The sequence below is a fragment of the Geotrypetes seraphini genome, chromosome 16 (assembly GCF_902459505.1).
Source record: "Geotrypetes seraphini chromosome 16, aGeoSer1.1, whole genome shotgun sequence".
In the NCBI taxonomy this organism is placed as follows: Eukaryota; Metazoa; Chordata; class Amphibia; order Gymnophiona; family Dermophiidae; genus Geotrypetes; species Geotrypetes seraphini.
The window spans coordinates 8487954-8507129 of NC_047099.1; the positions used below are offsets into that span (position 1 = coordinate 8487954).

Genomic DNA, 19176 nt, shown 5'->3' on the forward strand with positions numbered 1-19176 from the left:
TCATTTCTTATACGTCCACAGAGAAGACACTTTCCTACTTCCCAGTTTCTTCAGGACATTTCTCACCTTCTCGTTTCTAAAAGTATAAATGCAGGGGTTTAACAAAGGGGTGATGGTCGCATAAAAAACAGAGAGTAATTTGTCAGTATCAATTATTACTGATGGTCTCAAGTAGAGATAGACAATGGGACCAAAAAACAAAGTGACCACCGTGAGATGGGAGGCACAGGTCGAGAAAGCTTTCTGCCTTCCTTCAGCTGATGGAATTTTTAAGACAGTGGAGATGATGTATGCATAGGATACAACCAACACCGAGAAGCAACCAACGGCTACAATTCCGCTGTTGGCCCAATCTGCGATCTCACTGAAAAATGTACTGGAGCAAGCCAACACAGATAAGGCATGGCCTTCGCAAAAGAAATGATCTATCTCGTTAGGACCACAGAAGTACAGCTGAAGTATTGGTAAAGTCTGACCGCAGCTATGAATGAAACCACATACCCATGTAGAAAACACCAGCAGGACACAGGCTCGTCTGCTCATTATTGTGGTATAGCGCAAAGGATTGCAGATGGCAACATAGCGGTCATAAGCCATCAGGACCAGATGGAAGCATTCTGTACCTCCAATGAAATGAAAGAAAAACATTTGAGCCAAACAGTCACTGAAAGAAATTGTTTTTCTCTCTGAGAGAAAAAGAACAAGAGTTCTGGGGACAGTGACTGTGGAAAGACCCAAATCGATGAAAGACAAGGTACTGAGGAAGAAGTACATGGGCGTGTGCAGTTGAAAATCCACATATATGGTTGTCATAATGAGAAGATTCCCAGCGATGGTGCCCATGTACATCACTAGAAACAGCAGAAAGAATGCTATCTGTACATCTGGCTTGCTAGAAAGTCCGAGGAGGATGAATTGTGTCACTCTGGTTTCGTTCCTCACTGCCATTCCTTCCAATTTATAAACTGTTGGAAAACAGCAAGCACAACAGATAATAAAAAGAAGTCATAAGATTAGACGGTTTTTTAACGAAAGCGCAAAGGACATTGGCGCGCCAATAATCATGCGCCGACAATCCCGTGCCCATCAGGTCCATGACATGTAAGTGATCTTTTGTCTAACCCTTGGATTCCTACTTCCTTATATCCTGAAAACCCTCTTCCCTCTTATCTTTGCCCTTTTTGCTCCTGTGTCCCTCTTTATCTGTAGCCCTCAATCCCCTTATCTTTCAGGAATTTATCTAATCCCTTTTTGAAACCCCTTAATGTAGTCTGTCCTATTACATCTTCCAGGAGCGCAATCCAGGTATCCACCACCCTCTGAGTGAAGAAGAATTTTCTGGCATTGGTTCTAAATCGGTCTCCTTTCAATTTCTCTGAGTGCCCTCTTGTTTTTGTAGTTCCTAGTACGCTGAAGAACCTGTCCCAGTGCTATGTGTTTCAGAAATAATAAGTAGTACTAAGGACTGAAACTGCCAAATAACTTTGGTCTCTCATGATCTGACTTCTCTGCTATTTTAGCTTTACGAGTTATACAGCTTTGTATTCTCACAATACCTTTATTAACCGTCCTACATGAAGGGACTTAAAGCAGGCTGCAGCTTTTCCCTCAGCACATGGTCTGTGAGAAAGCAATAAAAAAAATACCCCTTCATCTAACTCCCCTGCCTAAGGCCAATAGATTACAAAGAAATATTAATGTATTTTGGTACTATATCCTCGGTATGTGTCACATAGGATAAAATTTTATATTAGAAACATAGATACATGATGGCAGATAAAGGCCAAATGGCCCATCTGCAGCATCCACTATCTCCTCCTCTCCCTATTGTCTAAGGCTCTTAACATTTGCATCTCCTCTTCCTATTGGCTAAGGCTCTTTACATCTGCATTGTGATATCATAGAACTTTATGGTTATAGAAACATTGTAACATGATGGCAGATAAAGGCCAAATGGCCCACCTAGTCTGCCCATCCGCAGTAACCATTATCTCAGAGAGAGATCCCACGTGCCTATCCCAGGCCCTTTTGAATTCCCTCTTCTAGGAGACTGTTCCATGCATCTTCCACCCTTTCCTGCACTGTAACTATGTCAAATTTATATTTAAAATTGTATATTATATACTATGGGTCAAATGATGATAAAACTTGCATCAAAAAACTTGTACTGCAACTATGGCAAATTGTAACCTGTTAACTATATATTATGTATGTTAACCTGTAACCTGTACTGAGCTCTTTGGGGAAAACGAGATAAAAAATGAATTAAATAAATAAAGGAACTTTTGCCCCTAAAATAGATTCTCAGATCAATACTTTTCCCACACAGAGGCGTGTGCAAAATGCTAACGCGTGCATATTAGTCTATGGACACGTTAGCGTTTAGTGCGCGCTAATTCGATTAGCGCACCTTAGTAAAATAGGGCCCAAGTCTACTCACCGTGTGGTTCTTGCTCTCCTCTTTCCCTCATACTCAACCACAGTTCATCAGTTCACTCAAGATGTTAATTATATGGATATAACCGTCAGAAAAGCCATCATCTTCCGATACTCCTCAGGCTGGGTCTAAAAGTAAATAACCTTAATAAAGTATTATACTCTTCACTAATTATTCACTAAACAAGAGCGCTTAAAGATATATGAATGCTCACGAAAGAAAAAGCCTCCATTTTAGGTGAGCCCATCTGACCCTACCTCCACCGTATCATCGCCATTACAAAAACGTTCATGTTAGCATTAATAATGAAACTATCTCTATTATTTGGGAATTTAAAACGCTGATTTCTCTTTATCGTGCATTCTCAGGTTCAAAAATACGGCGTCAGCCCTCATTCTGTGACTTATTCATCACTGCCTCAGGACTTTCGAACCAATATTGCCGACGCCAACTGTGTAGCAATCCTGCGCTCTGCTTCCTTGGCATTCTAAAAGTAAGTAGAGAGGGACAGATTCTTCAAACTTTCGAATAAGAAAAGAACAAGAGGGCACTCGGAAAAGTTGATAGGGGACAGATTCAGAACAAATACTAGGAAGTTCTTTTTTACCCAACGTGTGGTGGACATCTGGAATGCGCTTCCAGAGGACGTGATTGGGCAGAGTACGGTACTGGGGTTCAAGAAAGGATTAGACAAATTCCTACTGGAAAAGAAGATAGAGGAGTATAGATAGAAGATTACTGCACAGGTCCTGGACCTGCTGGGCCACCGCGTGAGCGGACTGCTGGGCACAATGGACCTCGGGTCTGACCCAGCAGAGGCATTTCTTATGTAAGTGATGCGTCTTTTACTCTTTCATGGTATCCTAGCATTGTTTTACACAGACACACACACCCCCCTTTTTACCAAACCGTGCAAGAGGTTTTTAGCGCCAGCCGGCATGCTGAATGTTCTGCGGTCAGAGTTCTGTGAGCGTCGAAGCAGCGCAGACCATTCAGTGCGCCTTTGTAACAGAGGGCTATTGTTTATATTTGGTCCTTTTACTACTGTTAACAAAATTATGTTTTATGTTGAATTCTACTTGCTATACATCCCCTTGGGTGAATCTCTTCATAATGGCAGTTAATAAACTCAAATAAATAAATGATATCACTCACTGCCTCAGAACAATTTCTATCTGGTGAAGATTGTAAATAAAAATCTACCCATCTTATAGCCTAAGAAAAAACTCCTTTAAAAAAAATGCCATCTCAATCCTATGTATCAAGATCAGCACAAAACCTCAGATCAGCACTTTCCCCGCATGAAATCTACTCACCATATGCTAGCCCTTATCTGCCGTCATCTTTCTATGTTTCTATAGGGTCACTAGGGTATAGACTTAAATGAGCGGGTCATTAAAGGGGGGGTCAGTAGCCTTAAAAGGGTGGGTCAATAGTGTGGGCAGACTTGATGGGCTATAGCCCTTATCTGCCGTCATCTTTCTATGTTTCTATAGGGTCACTAGGGTATAGACTTAAATGAGCGGGTCATTAAAGGGGGGTCAGTAGCCTTAAAAGGGTGGGTCAATAGTGTGGGCAGACTTGATGGGCTATAGCCCTTATCTGCCGTCATCTTTCTATGTTTCTATAGGGTCACTAGGGTATAGACTTAAATGAGTGGGTCATTAAAGGGGGGGTCAGTAGCCTTAAAAGGGTGGGTCAATAGTGTGGGCAGACTTGATGGGCTATAGCCCTTATCTGCCGTCATCTTTCTATGTTTCTACGTTTCTACCCACTAACCTTCGTCCCTCTTGCTCAAGACGTTATTTCATGATATGGACATAACCATCATGATCTGGATCTAAATATAAATAATATACTTCCTCCCTTTTATCAAGCGGCCCTAGAGGCTTTTAGTGTGAGCAGGCAAAGTCAGTACCCTGACGCCCCTCGGACTTCTAGGAGCGTCGGAGCATTTACCGCGCCAGCTCACGCTAAAAATCTCTGGCACTGCTTGATACAAAGGGCGCCTAATTAATGAGTTCTGTAATCAAGACGTGATATCACTGGCAATACAATTCCAATCTGACAATTAATTCCTCGCTCTTCCTTTTCAAACGCCATAGTCTAGCCAAGGTTTTGCAGAGATCATAACATATCATTTGTCCTGCACCTGCATGGATAATCCCAGCTTTATGAGAATCATAACACCTCGCCAGCCTGTGCTAGTCCACCTCGATAAAAGGAGGGGGTAGTTCTGTGTATTTTTAACATTATATTTTAACATCTATATTAAAAGACAAAATTAGAAGATGGTACACTATAAATATTATAAATTTAAGAGAGTAAAATACTTACAGCTTGTGACTTGAACGGACGATTTTTGCTGTCTTATTTCCAAATACCAAACAAATTTATCAAATATACTGCAAAGTATGATTTTATTTATACCCATAAATTCAGAAATTCTGGAGAGTGGGTATTCTCTACCTCTCTAGATCTGTCAACAGCATTAGGCAGAAAATTTTCTTTAGTAAGCAGCAAAGAGACGAACTTAAATTGTATGAGACTCCTGGGATTATATTTATTGGAGGAAGTCAAAAGAAGCAGGTGGTTAATTAACTTTCTATTTCCATTGGTCTCCAGTACTTCTGTGAAAAGCAATAGTTTGGAACATTTGAACTCCAAGTGAATACATTTTGCATGTAGACACTGATTTAACATTTATCTGGGTGGTTATTTTTTCAACCCTGTAAGTCATATGGAAAACAGAGATATGCATTCCCTCAAAGGCTTCTACCATGTAGCTGGCCCTGTAATATCATCAAAAGCAGAGCAAAGGAATACTTACCCCCTCTTCTACAAAGCCGCACGGCAACATCCCCGAAGCCCATTAAATCTCTATGCGCTTCGGGGCTGTTACCGCGTGGCTTTGTAAAAGAGGCCCTTAATCTTCAATGAAGATATAAAAAACATTCATTGTATCTATATACAGTACTCCCCCGATATTCGCAGGGGTTCCGTGAATGTTGCGCGAATATAGGGAGACAGGAGAGGCAGGAGAGAGCAGCCGGAGCATCAGCGAGTGAAGGAAATCACTCGCAGTATGCTCCGACTGCCTCTTCCTGCACTAAAGTCGGGCCTCACCAATCAGGAGCTACATGTCAAAGCCTGACTTTAGTGCAGGAAGAGGCGGTTGGCGCATACTGCGAGTGATTTCCTTCACTCGCCGGTGCTCCGGCTACTCTCTCCTGCCTCTCCAGCTGCCCTCTCCTGCCCGGTCATTCGCGGTCGGAAAATACTGCGAATGACCGAGGAAGCACTGTACATCATATGCTTGTTCACTCTTTCCAAAAATACTAGAACCAGAGGGCATGTTATAAGAAAATCAAATATTCCAAAGACCAAAATTCTATGGTTTTACCTATCCAGAACAACTGTTTCTCTTTAGACTAGCTCTCGTGTATTCCAGTGTTTCGAGGTCTCAGCAGAGAAACAGCCCAGTAGTACCTGAGAGAAAAAGTTCAGGGATTTGCAAATGTAAGACACATTCAACAGTCTGCTTGTTTACCTAGATAAAGCCTCTCCAGAGCAGTTGATTACAGAAATAGCATATGTAGGGAAAAGGCATACTGCTTCTGTCCATGAAGTTTGCTTTGTAGCTGGAATAACAAATGATTGTCTAACCAAATGTTAAAATTCCATTTATGAAACACTTGTCATTCAAAAGAAAAGATCTATATTTATAGCAACATAGTACATGATAGAAAAAAAACCAACCAGTTTCTCTTGTTTAAGATCCATCTAGAAAGTCTTCCAGATAAAAAGTTCTCCTGTGTGTAAAGTGGAATGGGACTTGACATACTGATTTTACTGTGTGGTTTACACATTTTTTAGACAGGTACTTATTTTGTACCTGGGACAATCAAGTTTTAAGTGACTTGCCCAGACTTCCCAGGAGATGCAGTGGGAATCAAGCTCACAACCTCAGAGTGTTGAGGCACTTGCTCTACTAGGCCACTCCTCTACTCCAAAGGACCTAATTAGCAGTTACTTGTGCAAATATATGTGTGTACTGCTCTGCATGTTCCCATCACCACCATTATTCTATAAAGGGGCAAATATAAGGGTGAGCCATGGAATATCAACTTGCATATGTAGGCCCTGATTCTATAAAGGGTGCCCAAGTCTTGTCTAACGTTGAGCAGGACTTAGGCGTTCAAATTAAGTGGTTAATGAGTCATTTAAGGGTCTAGCGATGATTGCTGTTACCGACCCAATTCACAAAACGGCCCACTGCATGTTTTCCCCCTCAATCACCTATTTTCTAATCCGGCCATGCAAATTAGCTAAAACCCCATGCAAAAAAGCCAAGCGATTGATGTACTAACATCACTTGGCTATTCAAAATGGGGTTTTAGCGATCGTAAAAACCAATTTGTCTAGACTTGTCGGTAACCTGTCTGCCTGGCTTTTTATTTTCCAATGGCACAGATATATTGCATGTATTACACATGCAAAATATCTGGCCCATTAAAAAAAAAAAAAAAAGTCCCCCCGCCACCGATGATGGCCCTCCCCAACAATCCCCAACAAATGTGCCCCCCCCCCCCCGAGCCAGGCATCCCCAAGCCATTGTCCCCCTCCAAACCCAAAACAAATGGCAGGAGAGATGCCCAATCCATCCTGCAACACAGAACACCCCCACACCATGCCCCCCCTGTGCCAGGCACCAATGAACCACCCCCAAATCTCCTCTATACCTTTTAAAAATGTTGGAAGCAGGAAGCCCACTCTTTGACTCCTGCTTAGGGCCTGCCTGTCTTAAATGCCTTCCCGGTGCATCATGTGATACATGGGGAGGAGCCAAAGCCCCTAATTGGTTCAGATGCCTAAGGCTCCTCCCAAGGAGTGAGGGAGAAAACTAAAACCCTAATCAAGCCAAACCTTAGGCTCCTCCCAGACAAACTTGTATGGTCTGTGTCCTGCAAATAGTGAGAGATAAGTGAAGGTTAGATAACTTCAGTATGGTCGGTCATTTTATGTGTTACTTACTGTGAGTAGGGGGGGGAGAGGTGGACTGAGCAGCCTAGAAGGGAGAGGAAGGCACCTTGACTGATATGCGATGTACTGCTGACAGTATTCAACTTATCATTTTCATCGTGTTTGGCTGCTTATATGGATGACATGGTGGTGATTTCAGCACCAGCATATTTATTATTTATTTATTTATTACTTTTTCTATGCCATTCTCCCAGGGGAGCTCAGAATGGTTTATATGAATTTATTCAGGTATTTGGGAATTTTTCCCTGTCTGTCCTGGTGGGTTTACAATCTATCTAATGGATGTAGGGCAGTGGGGGGATTAAGTGACTTGCCCAGGGTCACAAGGAGCAGTGTGGGTTTGAACCCACAATCTCAGGGTGCTGAGGGTAGCTTTAACCACTGTGCCATACTCTCCCGCCATGTAGACCTGGGTCTACATGGATTGATTGGTGCTGTTATGGTAGTCTTGTTGAGTAGACTGGATGGACCATGAGGGTCTTTTTCTGTCATCATCTACTGTGTTAAGTGTGGTTATTATATACTGTATTAACTTTTCAGAAGTTTTTTTTAAAATATTCTCTGTGTTTATTCCACATGGTATTCACCAGCTGGGTATTCCAGACATTGACCACCGTCCTCATGAAAAAGTATTTCTTGGCTTTACTCTTAAGTCTACCACGCACAACTTCAATTCTTGTCCTATAGTCTTACCACCAATATCATAATGAAGACTATTGCAGATGGGTTAGGGGGAAAGAACTGTCATTTAGAGAAGAATTTAAATTCTCCAATATAATGGGCATATCTGGCGGAATGAGAAGTGATTTAAGGAATCTTGAGGAATGGTTAACTGTTTGTGATAGTCAAGTTAACTGGCAGCTATGTTTTCCTGACAAATGGAAAATTCTGTAATAACTGGAAGAAGAAAATTTAAGTATCATGTCGGCAGGTCTGTCAGGCTACAACTTAAATGACCTAGGACAATGGTCTCCAATGTGCGGGCCCAGGGCCACATGCGGGCCTCAAAGTCCTCCATTGCGGCCCTCACAGTTGGCTCTTCAATCCTGTAAATGCACTAATATCATTCTGGCCCACTTGATATAGTAACTGCATCCAATCCCTTAAGTATAATATTTAGGCTTCTCAATAATAGAATTTGCTACTTTTGACAAGCTAAAATAAAATGCGTTTTTACAGTGTTTTCCGTTCTTTTTTATTTTGCTTTTTTGAAATATATGTACATTTCCCTTAACAGCTCTAATAAGAAATTATAAAATGAAGGTAAATCAATCAAGATATCAAAAACAAGTCAAAACTCAAAAAAGACTTCAAATGCAATTAAACTCCAATATGTTTCCCACAACACTTTCAGGATCCCAATACAATATTTTCCAACTGCAAAGGATCAAAAAATATATATTGTTTACCTTGAAATATAACCAAACAGAAGGGAAGTGAAGGAAAAAAAAGTAGCCTCCTTTGCCAATACTAGGCTCTTCAAGGCAAGAAAAGCCTTCCTCTGAAGTTGTGTAGATCAACATACATCTGGGAAGACTTGAATAGTCTCACCACAAAAAGAAATCAACCCTTTTCCTAAAATATGCACTTGATACCACAGATTTGTCCATTTCATTCATGAAGGTGAGCAGTAGGGTAGCCCTAGTTGGAATTTATGTATTGGTTTTTTTACAGCAGGTTACCCGTAAAGCACACTACTGCCCCATTCAATAGTAACTGCTAACATGCCATGCTAACTGTTATAAACTGTCCAAATCTAGAATTAGTATCACTACTCAAACTCCTAAATAAGGCCAACGATGGAACTAAGAGGTAAATCTTACTCACAATTAGAGACGAAGACTTTGTATCTCAAGTGCCCAAAGCCAGCAACCAGAGCAAATCATAGTTGTTAAACTTATAACTGGGCTATCATTGATAACCGTCTTATTATTATTGAGAAAACCCTTTTATTTTCATTTATACAATGTAATTAAAAAACAACTTTCCCTTCCCCTTTCTTTCCTTTTATCCCATACCCATTATAATCAAGTCTTTGTTTTGATCTCAATCCCCCTATTTTTATTTAGACATTTCTTTTTCTTTTTTGTTATACATAATTTTAATATTTTAAATAATTTTTTACTTTTTATTATTGTAAACCAACCAGATACTTGTGATGGTCGGTATATCAAAATATTAATAAATTTGAAACTTGAGGAATAGGAAGTCTTGCCATGTCAAATCTGTTAACCAGTTAGCGCTCGGCAATACAAACACGACTCATTCTCAGCTCATGACACACACCCTCAAACGATTTGAACAGAGTCACAAGGAGCTGCAGTGGGAATCAAACTCACAACCTCAGGTTGCTAAGGCGGCTGCTCAAACCACCAGGACATTCCTCAACTCTGGGATGGAATTCTAAGTTTCCAACATCGATAAGAAATACAAGACAACTTCAGAAGGTGATATGAGGGATTAAAACACCATGCAGAAGACAAAGCGCATGAAAGGGATCCAATAAGAAAGGAGATAACAATTTGATGGTCAAATCACAATGAACTTCAAATTTTTTCACATCAAAAAAAACAAAACCATTCAGGACGACATCTGTAAAGTATCAAACAGTGAAAGAATTCTTGAAAAGCAAATTTAACAGATTAGTTTATTAATTCATTATAAATAAGTACAGTATCTTAGAATGAAACTAGTTAAAAATCGTAAAAACAATATTTTAAAAAGAAAACAAGCAATGCATGTTAAAGGTTCCTTTTTCATTAGGAATAACATAATTCATTCAGTTTTGCTAAACCTTTCAATGGATATTCTATTAAAAATATAATCAACGGTCAAATAATCAGAATTATAAAGAGTAGATTAAAGAATGAAAAAGAATCATTGAATGTAGATAGTTGACATGATGGTGCCATTCTTTAAATGGTCCGAAATCAGTTTATGTGTTTCCTCATACAAGAGATTTTCCTATTTCCCAGCTTCTTCATGGCTTTTCTTGCCTTCTCATTTCTGAGAGTATAAATAATGGGATTTAAAAAAGGGGTCACGATGCTGTAAAAAACAGCAAGTGGTTTATCAATTGCAAATGTCACTGAAGGTCTCATGTAGATGAAAACAATAGGACCATAATACAAAATGACCACCAGTAGGTGGGTGGCACAAGTAGAGAAAGCTTTCTGCCTCCCCTCACCTGAGTGAATTTTTAAGATAGTGGAGATGATGTAGGTGTAAGATATGACCAGCACCAAGAAACAGCTGAGGGCTAAAGATCCACTGTTGACTATATCCACGGTTTCACTAATAACGGTACTAGAGCAAGCCAACATAGATAAGGGTTGGCCATCACAAAGGAAATGATCTAACTCATTAGGACCACAGAACGGCAGCAGGATTATTGGAAGTGATTGTGAAAAGGAATGAAAGAAACCTCCTGCCCATGTAGAAGCTACCAGCAAGAGACAGGTTTGTCTGTTCATTATTGTGGTATAACGCAAAGGATTGCAGATGGCAACATAGCGGTCATAAGCCATCAGGACCAGGTGAAGGCATTCTGTACCTCCGACAAAATGCAAGAAAAACAATTGGGTCATGCAATCAACAAACGAAATAGTTTTGCTCAACAAGAGAAAGAGAGCCAAGGCCCTGGGAACAGTGACTGTGGAAATGCTCAAATCTATTAAAGACAAGTTGCAAAGGAAGAAGTACATAGGAGTGTGCAGTTGAGAGTCCACATATATGGTTATCATAATGAGAAGATTCCCAGCTATAACGAGCAAGTACATCACTAGAAACATCACAAAAAATATTATCTGTAAGTCTGGATTACTGGAAAGTCCGAGAAGGATGAAATGTGTGACTCTGGTTTCATTCCGGACTGCCATTCCTTCCACTTTATCAACTGCAGGGAAAGAGAAACACAAGAGATAGTAGAAGACAGATGCACAAAAAGAAAATTGATATTCATGATAAAGACTAACCCCCTCTTTTACAAAGGCACACTAAGGGCTCCTTTTACAAAGGCGCGCTAGCGGGGTTAACGCGCGTGACTTTTCATCACGCGCTAAACCCCTGCACTGGCCAAAAACTACCGCCAGCTCAAGAGGAGGCGGTAGTGGCTAGCGCATCCGGTGGTTTAGCACGCGGTATTATGCACGTTAAACCGCTAGCGTGCCTTTGTAAAAGGACCCCTAAATGAGTTGCCATGTCATATTCTGTCTGTAGTCCTTTTTCAATTTCTGACTAAAAACTCACCATTTTGAAATTTCTAATACATCTAAAACATTTCTTTATAATCCCCTTGCTCAGAATCTCTTGTTTGCTATAGTTTCAAGTTTATTAGTGCTTGACATACTGCTTTACATTCTTAAGTGGTTTACATCATGCAAAGGCAAAAATTAAAAAGAACAACAAATTAGGGGTGTGACATATAAGAATACATTGCTAGACAAATCACTTATCCCCCCCCTTTTAGTAGAGCGCGAAAGCATTTTATAGCACAGGGAGCCTGTAGCTGTCTATAGCATATCTATAGAAACATATAGAGACTCTTAAGCATGCCCAAGGTGAGGCATGGACATGGTTTCACCCGGAAGTGGCCTTGGGCATGCTTAAGCATCCCTATGCATCTCCATAGGTGTGAGACAGATGCCTTAAATGTAGGACTGCAAAATGCTGGTCTAAATTTAAGGCATCTGTTTGGCGAGATAGACATGCAATCAGCATCCTATAGAGCACAGTTCTTCAACCGCCGGTCCGCGGAGGACCGGCAAGATCAGCATCGGAAGCGTGCGCTGGGCCGGAGAGATCTTGGGGAGCCTCCGACAGTGGCTTTCTTCCCTCTCTGCAGCTCTCCTTTACTTCCCAGCGCAGCGATTCACGAAGGCAGCCTCGGGGCTTTTGCTGAGTCGCGGCTGCCTCTGATGATGCAACTTCCTCTTTCCTCAGAGGCGGCGCGACCCAACAAAGGACCCGAGGCTGCCTTCGTGAATCGCTGCGCTGGGAAGTAAAGGAGAGCTGCTGGGAGGGGAAAAAAGGGACAGCTGCTACTGGATAGGGAGAAGGAGAGATGCATCTGGGAGGGGAGGAGGGAAAGGAATCTGGGAAGCTGCTGGGCCAGGAAAAAAAAGGGACAGCTGCTACTGGATAGGGAGAAGGAGAGATGCTTCTGGGAGGGGAGGAGGGAAAGGAATCTGGGAAGCTGCTGGGCTAGGAAAAAAAGGGACAGCTGCTACTGGAGAGGGAGAAGGAGACGGTGAGATGCTTCTGGGAGGGGAGGAGGGAAAGGAATCTGGGAAGCTGCTGGGCAAGGAAAAAAAAGGGACAGCTGCTACTGGAGAGGGAGACGGAGAGATGCTGCTGGGAGGGGAGGAAGGGAAGAGAGTTACTGCTGGACAGGAGGAGGAGGGAAGGGAGAATGAAAAAAGGAAGGAAACAGCTGGCAGAGAGATTAGAGGAGGGGAAGGGGAGACACAGGCATGAGAAAGTAGAGAGATTGATGATAGGAAGGGGTCAGCAGAAAAATAAGCAGAGGGACAACGATGATAGATCTGGTGTAGGAGAGATAAAAATGAAGAGAGCAGTGAAGCTGGAATGAATCATGTAAATAGGAGAGAGGGGCACAAGCTGGATGGAAAGGGGAGAGGGACATAGAAAGAAGACAGATACCATATGGAAGGGGGAGAGGACAGATAGTGGATGGAAGGGGCAGATGCTGGATTGAAGAGACAGAGAGGGCATACGCTGGAAGGAAGAGAGTGAAAAAAAGATTGAAAGCAGAAACCAGAGACGACAAAAGGTAGAAAAAAATAATTTTATTTCTATTTTGTGATTAGAATATATCAGATTTGAAATATATATCCTGCTAGAGCTGGTGTTAGACATAACTGGGGACTGCAAAACCCAGGCAGTGCTTCTTTAGCTTTCAGCTGGCTTAGGGCGCTCTCTGACCAGGGGGCAGTTGACCTAGTTGCACTCCCCTAAAACTATTCCTGTCATGTGTTACTTCAGTATTCTGTTAGCATGATATTTCTGTGTAGCATTCTGTAATAATTTGGCTTGTTCAGTTTTCTTGATAGTAGAGGGGATATATGTGAAGGGGAGGGGAGACAGGGGTTTTGTTGATCCTTGCTCTGAATTATTTGTATTTATAAAATGACAATTCTACAGAATATTGTTTCTTTTTATACTTTAATAAAATACATTCAATATAAAATCATAACTGAGGCTTGTGTGGATGGGATCAGATGATTTGTGGGGACCGAGCTCGCGGAGATGGGGCGGAAACGGGATTTTTAAATTTTAGTCCTAGTAGTTTGCCGGTCCACAAAATAATTATTTTTTTTCTGCCGGTCCACAGGTGTAAAAAGGTTGAAGAACACTGCTATAGAGAATAAGTCCTGAAATGAAGATCTGACCTAATGTAAATCTTCAATTTCTGGGTCACTCTATGCCTATCTAGGCTGACAGCATCTTACAAATCAATGGAGGGAGTCCAGAGAAGAGCGACAAAACTGATAAAAGGTATGGAAAACTTCTCATACGCTGACAGATTGGAAATGCTGGGGCTATTCTCCCTGGAAAAGCGGAGACTTAGAGGAGACATGATAGAAACCTTCAAAATCCTGAAGGGCATAGAGAAGGTAGACAGGGACAGATTCTTCAGACTGTGGGGAACCACAAGTACAAGAGGGCACTCGGAGAAATTGAAAAAGGACAGGCTTAGAACAAATGCTAGGAAGTTCTTTTTCACTCAGAGGGTGGTGGACACATGGAATGCACTTCCGGAGGTTGTGATAGGCCAGAGCACGCTACAGGGGTTCAAGGAGATCTAGATAGGTTCCTAAAAGATAAGGGGATTGAGGGGTACAGATAGAAGTAGAGGGGATTGAGGGGTACAGATAGAAGTAGAGGGGATTGAGGAGTACAGATAGAGGTAGGTTATAGAAGTGGTCAGGATCCACTTCACAGGTCATAGACCTGATGGGCCGCCGCGGGAGTGGACCGCTGGGCATGATGGACCTCTGGTCTGACCCAGTGGAGGCAACTTCTTATGTTCTTATGTTTAGGAATTACAACAATGAAATATAAAGTAAGCCTTAAATTATGAGGTAGATACCAGACAGGAGATGTAGTAAGCATTCAATAGAGGGGAACATTGAGCTGTTGTTAGAATTACAGGACAGCGGTTTGAAGTATAATACAGTTGAGTTAGATATTAGTTTATGTAGATTTTAAGTAGGGAACTCTGTAGGTTACTGTGGAACAGCATATATACTGAAATCGGAAGAAAAGCCTGCTGCTAATTAAGGATCATAATATATCCTTTATCCTGATCCTAAATAAATATTCTTTTGGTGTTTCCTAGCTTTACTCTCTTGCTGAGGTATATTTACAATATTACGGTACATTTTAATACTTTTGTTAGAAGACTGAAATTTAAAAGCTACATAAACCAGAAAGCTAAATGTAAAAAAAGATACTTACAATATATTAATTGGAATCCGTCACCTGAATTGATGATTTTTGCTTTGCTCATTTCAAAATACCAAATATAATCCTGTATATTACAGAATCTCCACTAACGTATACAAGCCGAAGATTTTCTTAGGCAGCAAAGTAATATACTTAAGCTGTATTTGGGCCTCTTGGGATTATAAGCTTTGAGGATCTCAAAAGAAGCAGGTGGTTAAACAATGCTTTACACTATTCCCCAGCACATCTATGAAAAAAAAAGTTTCAAACCAATTGAGTGCATTTGGTAAGTCTTACTTGCAAAACACAAGGGGGTGCTGAAAAGTTCTCTCAGACCAACCAACCAACTTCCTAAATTCTGAGCGTTATTTCGCCACTGTCGCTGTAAAGAGTGTTATCTTATTTCATTAAGTGCCAATTTGCAGAAATAAAATTCAATGTTTTGGCATTATTTCAGATCATTGATTAAATTATATCCAAGTCATTCTCTTCTTTGTTGGGTTGAGAACTTCTCGGCACTCCCTCATAGATAGAAGTCTTTTTCTCAATTTTTCCTCTCAAAATTTCAAAGCATATCTGGATTTTTTAAGAACCAAAAGAATAAGTCATTTGTAGAAAAGAGATGTGCATTATTTCTTACTCAGTGTTCCTTCAAAGGCACACCACAGTACTTTGGCAGTGCTTCTATATTGCTTTCAATCATGAGAGTCAGCTTGGTCCCCTGAAAGTCCCATAGAACTTGTTTGCCCTTTGCAATTGAAACTGGCATGTTGAAGGAAAGTCTCCATGGTAGAAACATTAGCTGAGGACTTTCACACACCGTAGAACAGAGATGGACAACATGCAATGTGCTTACCAGTGAACTTTATGACTGGTTTAAAGAATGTTTATTTCTTTTACGGAGTGCCCACCAAGACAGACAAGGAAAAATGCTTGTGTACCTGAATAAATTAATGTGAGCATTCTGAGCTCCCCTGAGAGAACAGTATAGAAAACTAGATAAATAACTTCTGTCAAATAATCATTTTTAAACTCCCTTTAATATTTCTTTTAAAAAACCACAATTATTTGATGGAATCACAAAAACAGGAAGGAGGGATTCAGATCAGCAGAGAGAAAAAAAAAGTTTGCTTCTTGAGACATAATACTTCCAAAAAATCATTTAGGAGCCATCTTACTAATGGGTCCTTTTACTAAGCTGGGTTGACAAACAGCACTAAATGTCAAGCTACCTGTTCTATTCCTAAGGGTGGCTGGACGGTGCAGCTTAGTCAATGGACCTGTAAAACAGGAAAGACATCTTACTGTGAGATTTTTCTAATGCAGCAGTAATTAAGGCTTTTTTTTTTTTTTTTTAGATCATGCACACTGATCCTTCTAAGCTAAGTGGGTGTCATCCAACTGCATTGCTACCATTAGGGGGCAGCACTTCAATACTGTGCTTTCAATCTCTAGGGATAGACAGGTTTTCTGGAGTCCCATAGAACTTGCCTGTCCCTCACTATTGAAAATGTGATAGTAAAACAGCACCCTCCACTGGCAGGACTGTAGATGGCGGACTCCCACTCAGTTTAGAGGGAACAGAGGATTATGCAGGAATGTTCATATTATTCTACATTACCTCATAAAAGTTAAGGTGGGAGAACTGGCCACATCCTAGTTTAGAGGAATAGGAAGTCCTGTTGAGTTAAATCTGTTAACCAGTTAGCGCTCGCCAATATAAACACGGCAGCTGGTTAACGCTTACATACTCATTCTCAACTCATGACAAACACTCTCAAAAGATTTTTTGAAAACAAACAAACAAACATGTGGGTTAGGTCACGCTAACAGGCAAAATACCTTCAGTAGGGCAAAGACTGCTTATATAACTTAAATCTACTGATGGTTCCAGTTTGGTGCAAAGGACAGGGGATGCTTTTTCTGTGTGGTTGCAAAGTGGTTTACATATTCTAGACAGGTTCTTATTTTGTGCCTGAGGCAATGATCTGCTAAGTGACTTGCACAGAGTCATAAGGAGCAGCAGTGAGAATCAAACTCACAACCTCAGGTTGCTAAGGCGGCTTCTCCAACCACCAGAAAACTCCTCCACTCTGGGATAGAATTTTAAGTCTCCAACATCGGTATGAAATACAAGTCCACTTCAGAAGGTGATATGAGGGGTTAAAACACCATGCAGGAGACAAAGCACATGAGAGGGTCCAATGAAAAAGGAGATAACAATTTGATGGTCAAAGTACAATGAACTTCAAATTTTTTCACATCCAACCCCCCCCCCCCTCCCCATTCAGGTCAACATCTGCATATTGGTTAGCAGGCTAGGATCACCATACAGTATCCATACTGTAAAGTATCAAACAGTGAAAGCATTCTTGAAAAGCAAGTTTAATAGATTGGTTTATTCGATCATTATATATAAGTACAGTACCTTAGAATGAAACTAGTACAAAATCGTAAAAACAATATTTTAAAAGAAAACAATCAATGCATGTTAAATGATCACATAAGGGTACTCGAAGAAGACGAGGTTCCTTTTTCACTAGGAATAACATAATTCATTCAGTTTTGCTAAACCTTTCAATGGATATTCTATTAAAAATATAATCAACGGTCAAATAATCAGAATTATAAAGAGTAGATTAAAGAATGAAAAAGAATCATTGAATGTAGATAGTTGACATGATGATGCCATTCTTTAAATGGTCCGAAATCAGTTTATGTGTTTCCTCATACAAGAGATTTTCCTACTTCCCAGTTTCTTCATGGCTTTTCTTGCCCTCTCATTTCTGAGAGTATAAATAATGGGATTTAAAAAAGGGGTCACAATGCTGTAAAAAACAGCAAGTGGTTTATCAATTGTAAATGTCACTGAAGGTCTCATGTAGATGAAAACAATGGGACCATAATACAAAATGACCACCAGTAGGTGGGTGGCACAAGTTGAGAAAGCTTTTTGCCTTCCCTCACCTGAGTGAACTTTTAAGATAGTGGAGATGATGTAGGTATAAGATATGACCAGAACTAAGAAACAACTGAGGGCCAAAAATCCACTGTTGACTATATCTACGATTTCACTAATAACGGTACTAGAGCAAGCCAACATAGATAAGGGTTGGCCATCACAAAGGAAATGATCTAACTCATTAGGACCACAGAATGGCAGCAGGATTATTGGAAGTGATTGTGAAATGGAATGAAAGAAACCTCCTGCCCATGTAGACGCTACCAGCAAGAGACAGGTTTGTCTGTTCATTATTGTGGTATAACGTAAAGGATTGCAGATGGCAACATAGCGGTCATAAGCCATCAGGACCAGGTGAATGCCTTCTGCACCTGCAATTAAATGCAAGAAAAACAACTGAGTCATACAGTCTCTGAAAGAGATTGTGTTTTTTAGCAAAAGAAAGAGAGCCAAGGCCCTGGGGACAGTGACTGTGGAAATGCTCAAATCTATTAAAGACAAGTTGCAAAGGAGGAAGTACATGGGAGTGTGCAGTTGAGAGTCCACATATATGGTTGTCATAATGAGGAGATTCCCAGCTATAATGAGCAGGTACATCACTAGAAAGAGCACAAAGAATAATATCTGTAAGTCTGGATTATTAGAAAGTCCGAGAAGGATGAAATGTGTGACTCTGGTTTCATTCCGGACTGCCATTCCTTCCACTTTATCAACTGCAGGGAAAGAGAAACACAAGAGATAGTAGAAGACAGATGCACAAAAAGAAAATTGATATTCATGATAAAATCTTATCGGTCCTTTTACTAAGGTACGGTTGCAGATTTAGCACGCACTAATCCGTCAGCACACCATAGTAGAAGAGGACCTTAATGAGTTGCCATGTCATATTCTGTCTCTAGTCCTTTTCAATTTCTGATGAAAAACCCACCATTTTGAAGTTTCCAATACATTTTAAGCATTTCTTTATAATACCCTCGCTCAGAATCTCTTGTTTGCTATAATTTTAAGTTTAAAGGGGGCACCCAGTTTAAATTGGGTGGCTAATAACATTGGGCAAAAGCAAAGCCCAAAAGAAAATTTGGTGGGGGCAGGAAAAAGGAGAAGGGTTAGGGTGGGGGCGGAAAGGAAAGAATAGGATTAGTGGGAGTGAGGAGATCGGGGATTGGCTAAAGGAGAGGTGGGAAGGGAAGGAATGGGATTGGGAGTTGAGTTTGGGCGGGTAAAAATTAGTTTTGTGGGAGAGGGGAAGAAGAGGGTGGTGCGGGAG

At 40.8% G+C, this 19176-nt stretch overlaps 3 protein-coding genes across 3 annotated transcripts; all 3 read right to left on the reverse strand.

Moving 5' to 3' along the window:
- Positions 1-948, reverse strand: LOC117350464 (olfactory receptor 1509-like). The gene has a single exon (XM_033924757.1). The coding sequence runs from the start codon at positions 946-948 to the stop codon at positions 1-3; it is 948 nt and encodes a 315-aa protein (XP_033780648.1).
- A 9462-nt stretch (positions 949-10410) lies between these two features.
- On the reverse strand, positions 10411-11358 carry LOC117350465 (olfactory receptor 1509-like). Its single transcript, XM_033924758.1, has one exon. The coding sequence runs from the start codon at positions 11356-11358 to the stop codon at positions 10411-10413; it is 948 nt and encodes a 315-aa protein (XP_033780649.1).
- Positions 11359-17657: 6299 nt separating this feature from the next.
- Positions 17658-18605, reverse strand: LOC117350466 (olfactory receptor 1509-like). Its single transcript, XM_033924759.1, has one exon. It carries the CDS (start codon positions 18603-18605, stop codon positions 17658-17660), a length of 948 nt encoding a protein of 315 aa, XP_033780650.1.
- Positions 18606-19176: the final 571 nt, after the last annotated feature.

Coding starts and splice junctions, on each gene's coding strand:
- LOC117350466 (XM_033924759.1), bottom strand. CDS start 18,605: ATGGCAGTCCGGAATGAAACCAGAGTCACACATTTCATCCTTCTCGGA.
- LOC117350464 (XM_033924757.1), bottom strand. CDS start 948: ATGGCAGTGAGGAACGAAACCAGAGTGACACAATTCATCCTCCTCGGA.
- LOC117350465 (XM_033924758.1), bottom strand. CDS start 11,358: ATGGCAGTCCGGAATGAAACCAGAGTCACACATTTCATCCTTCTCGGA.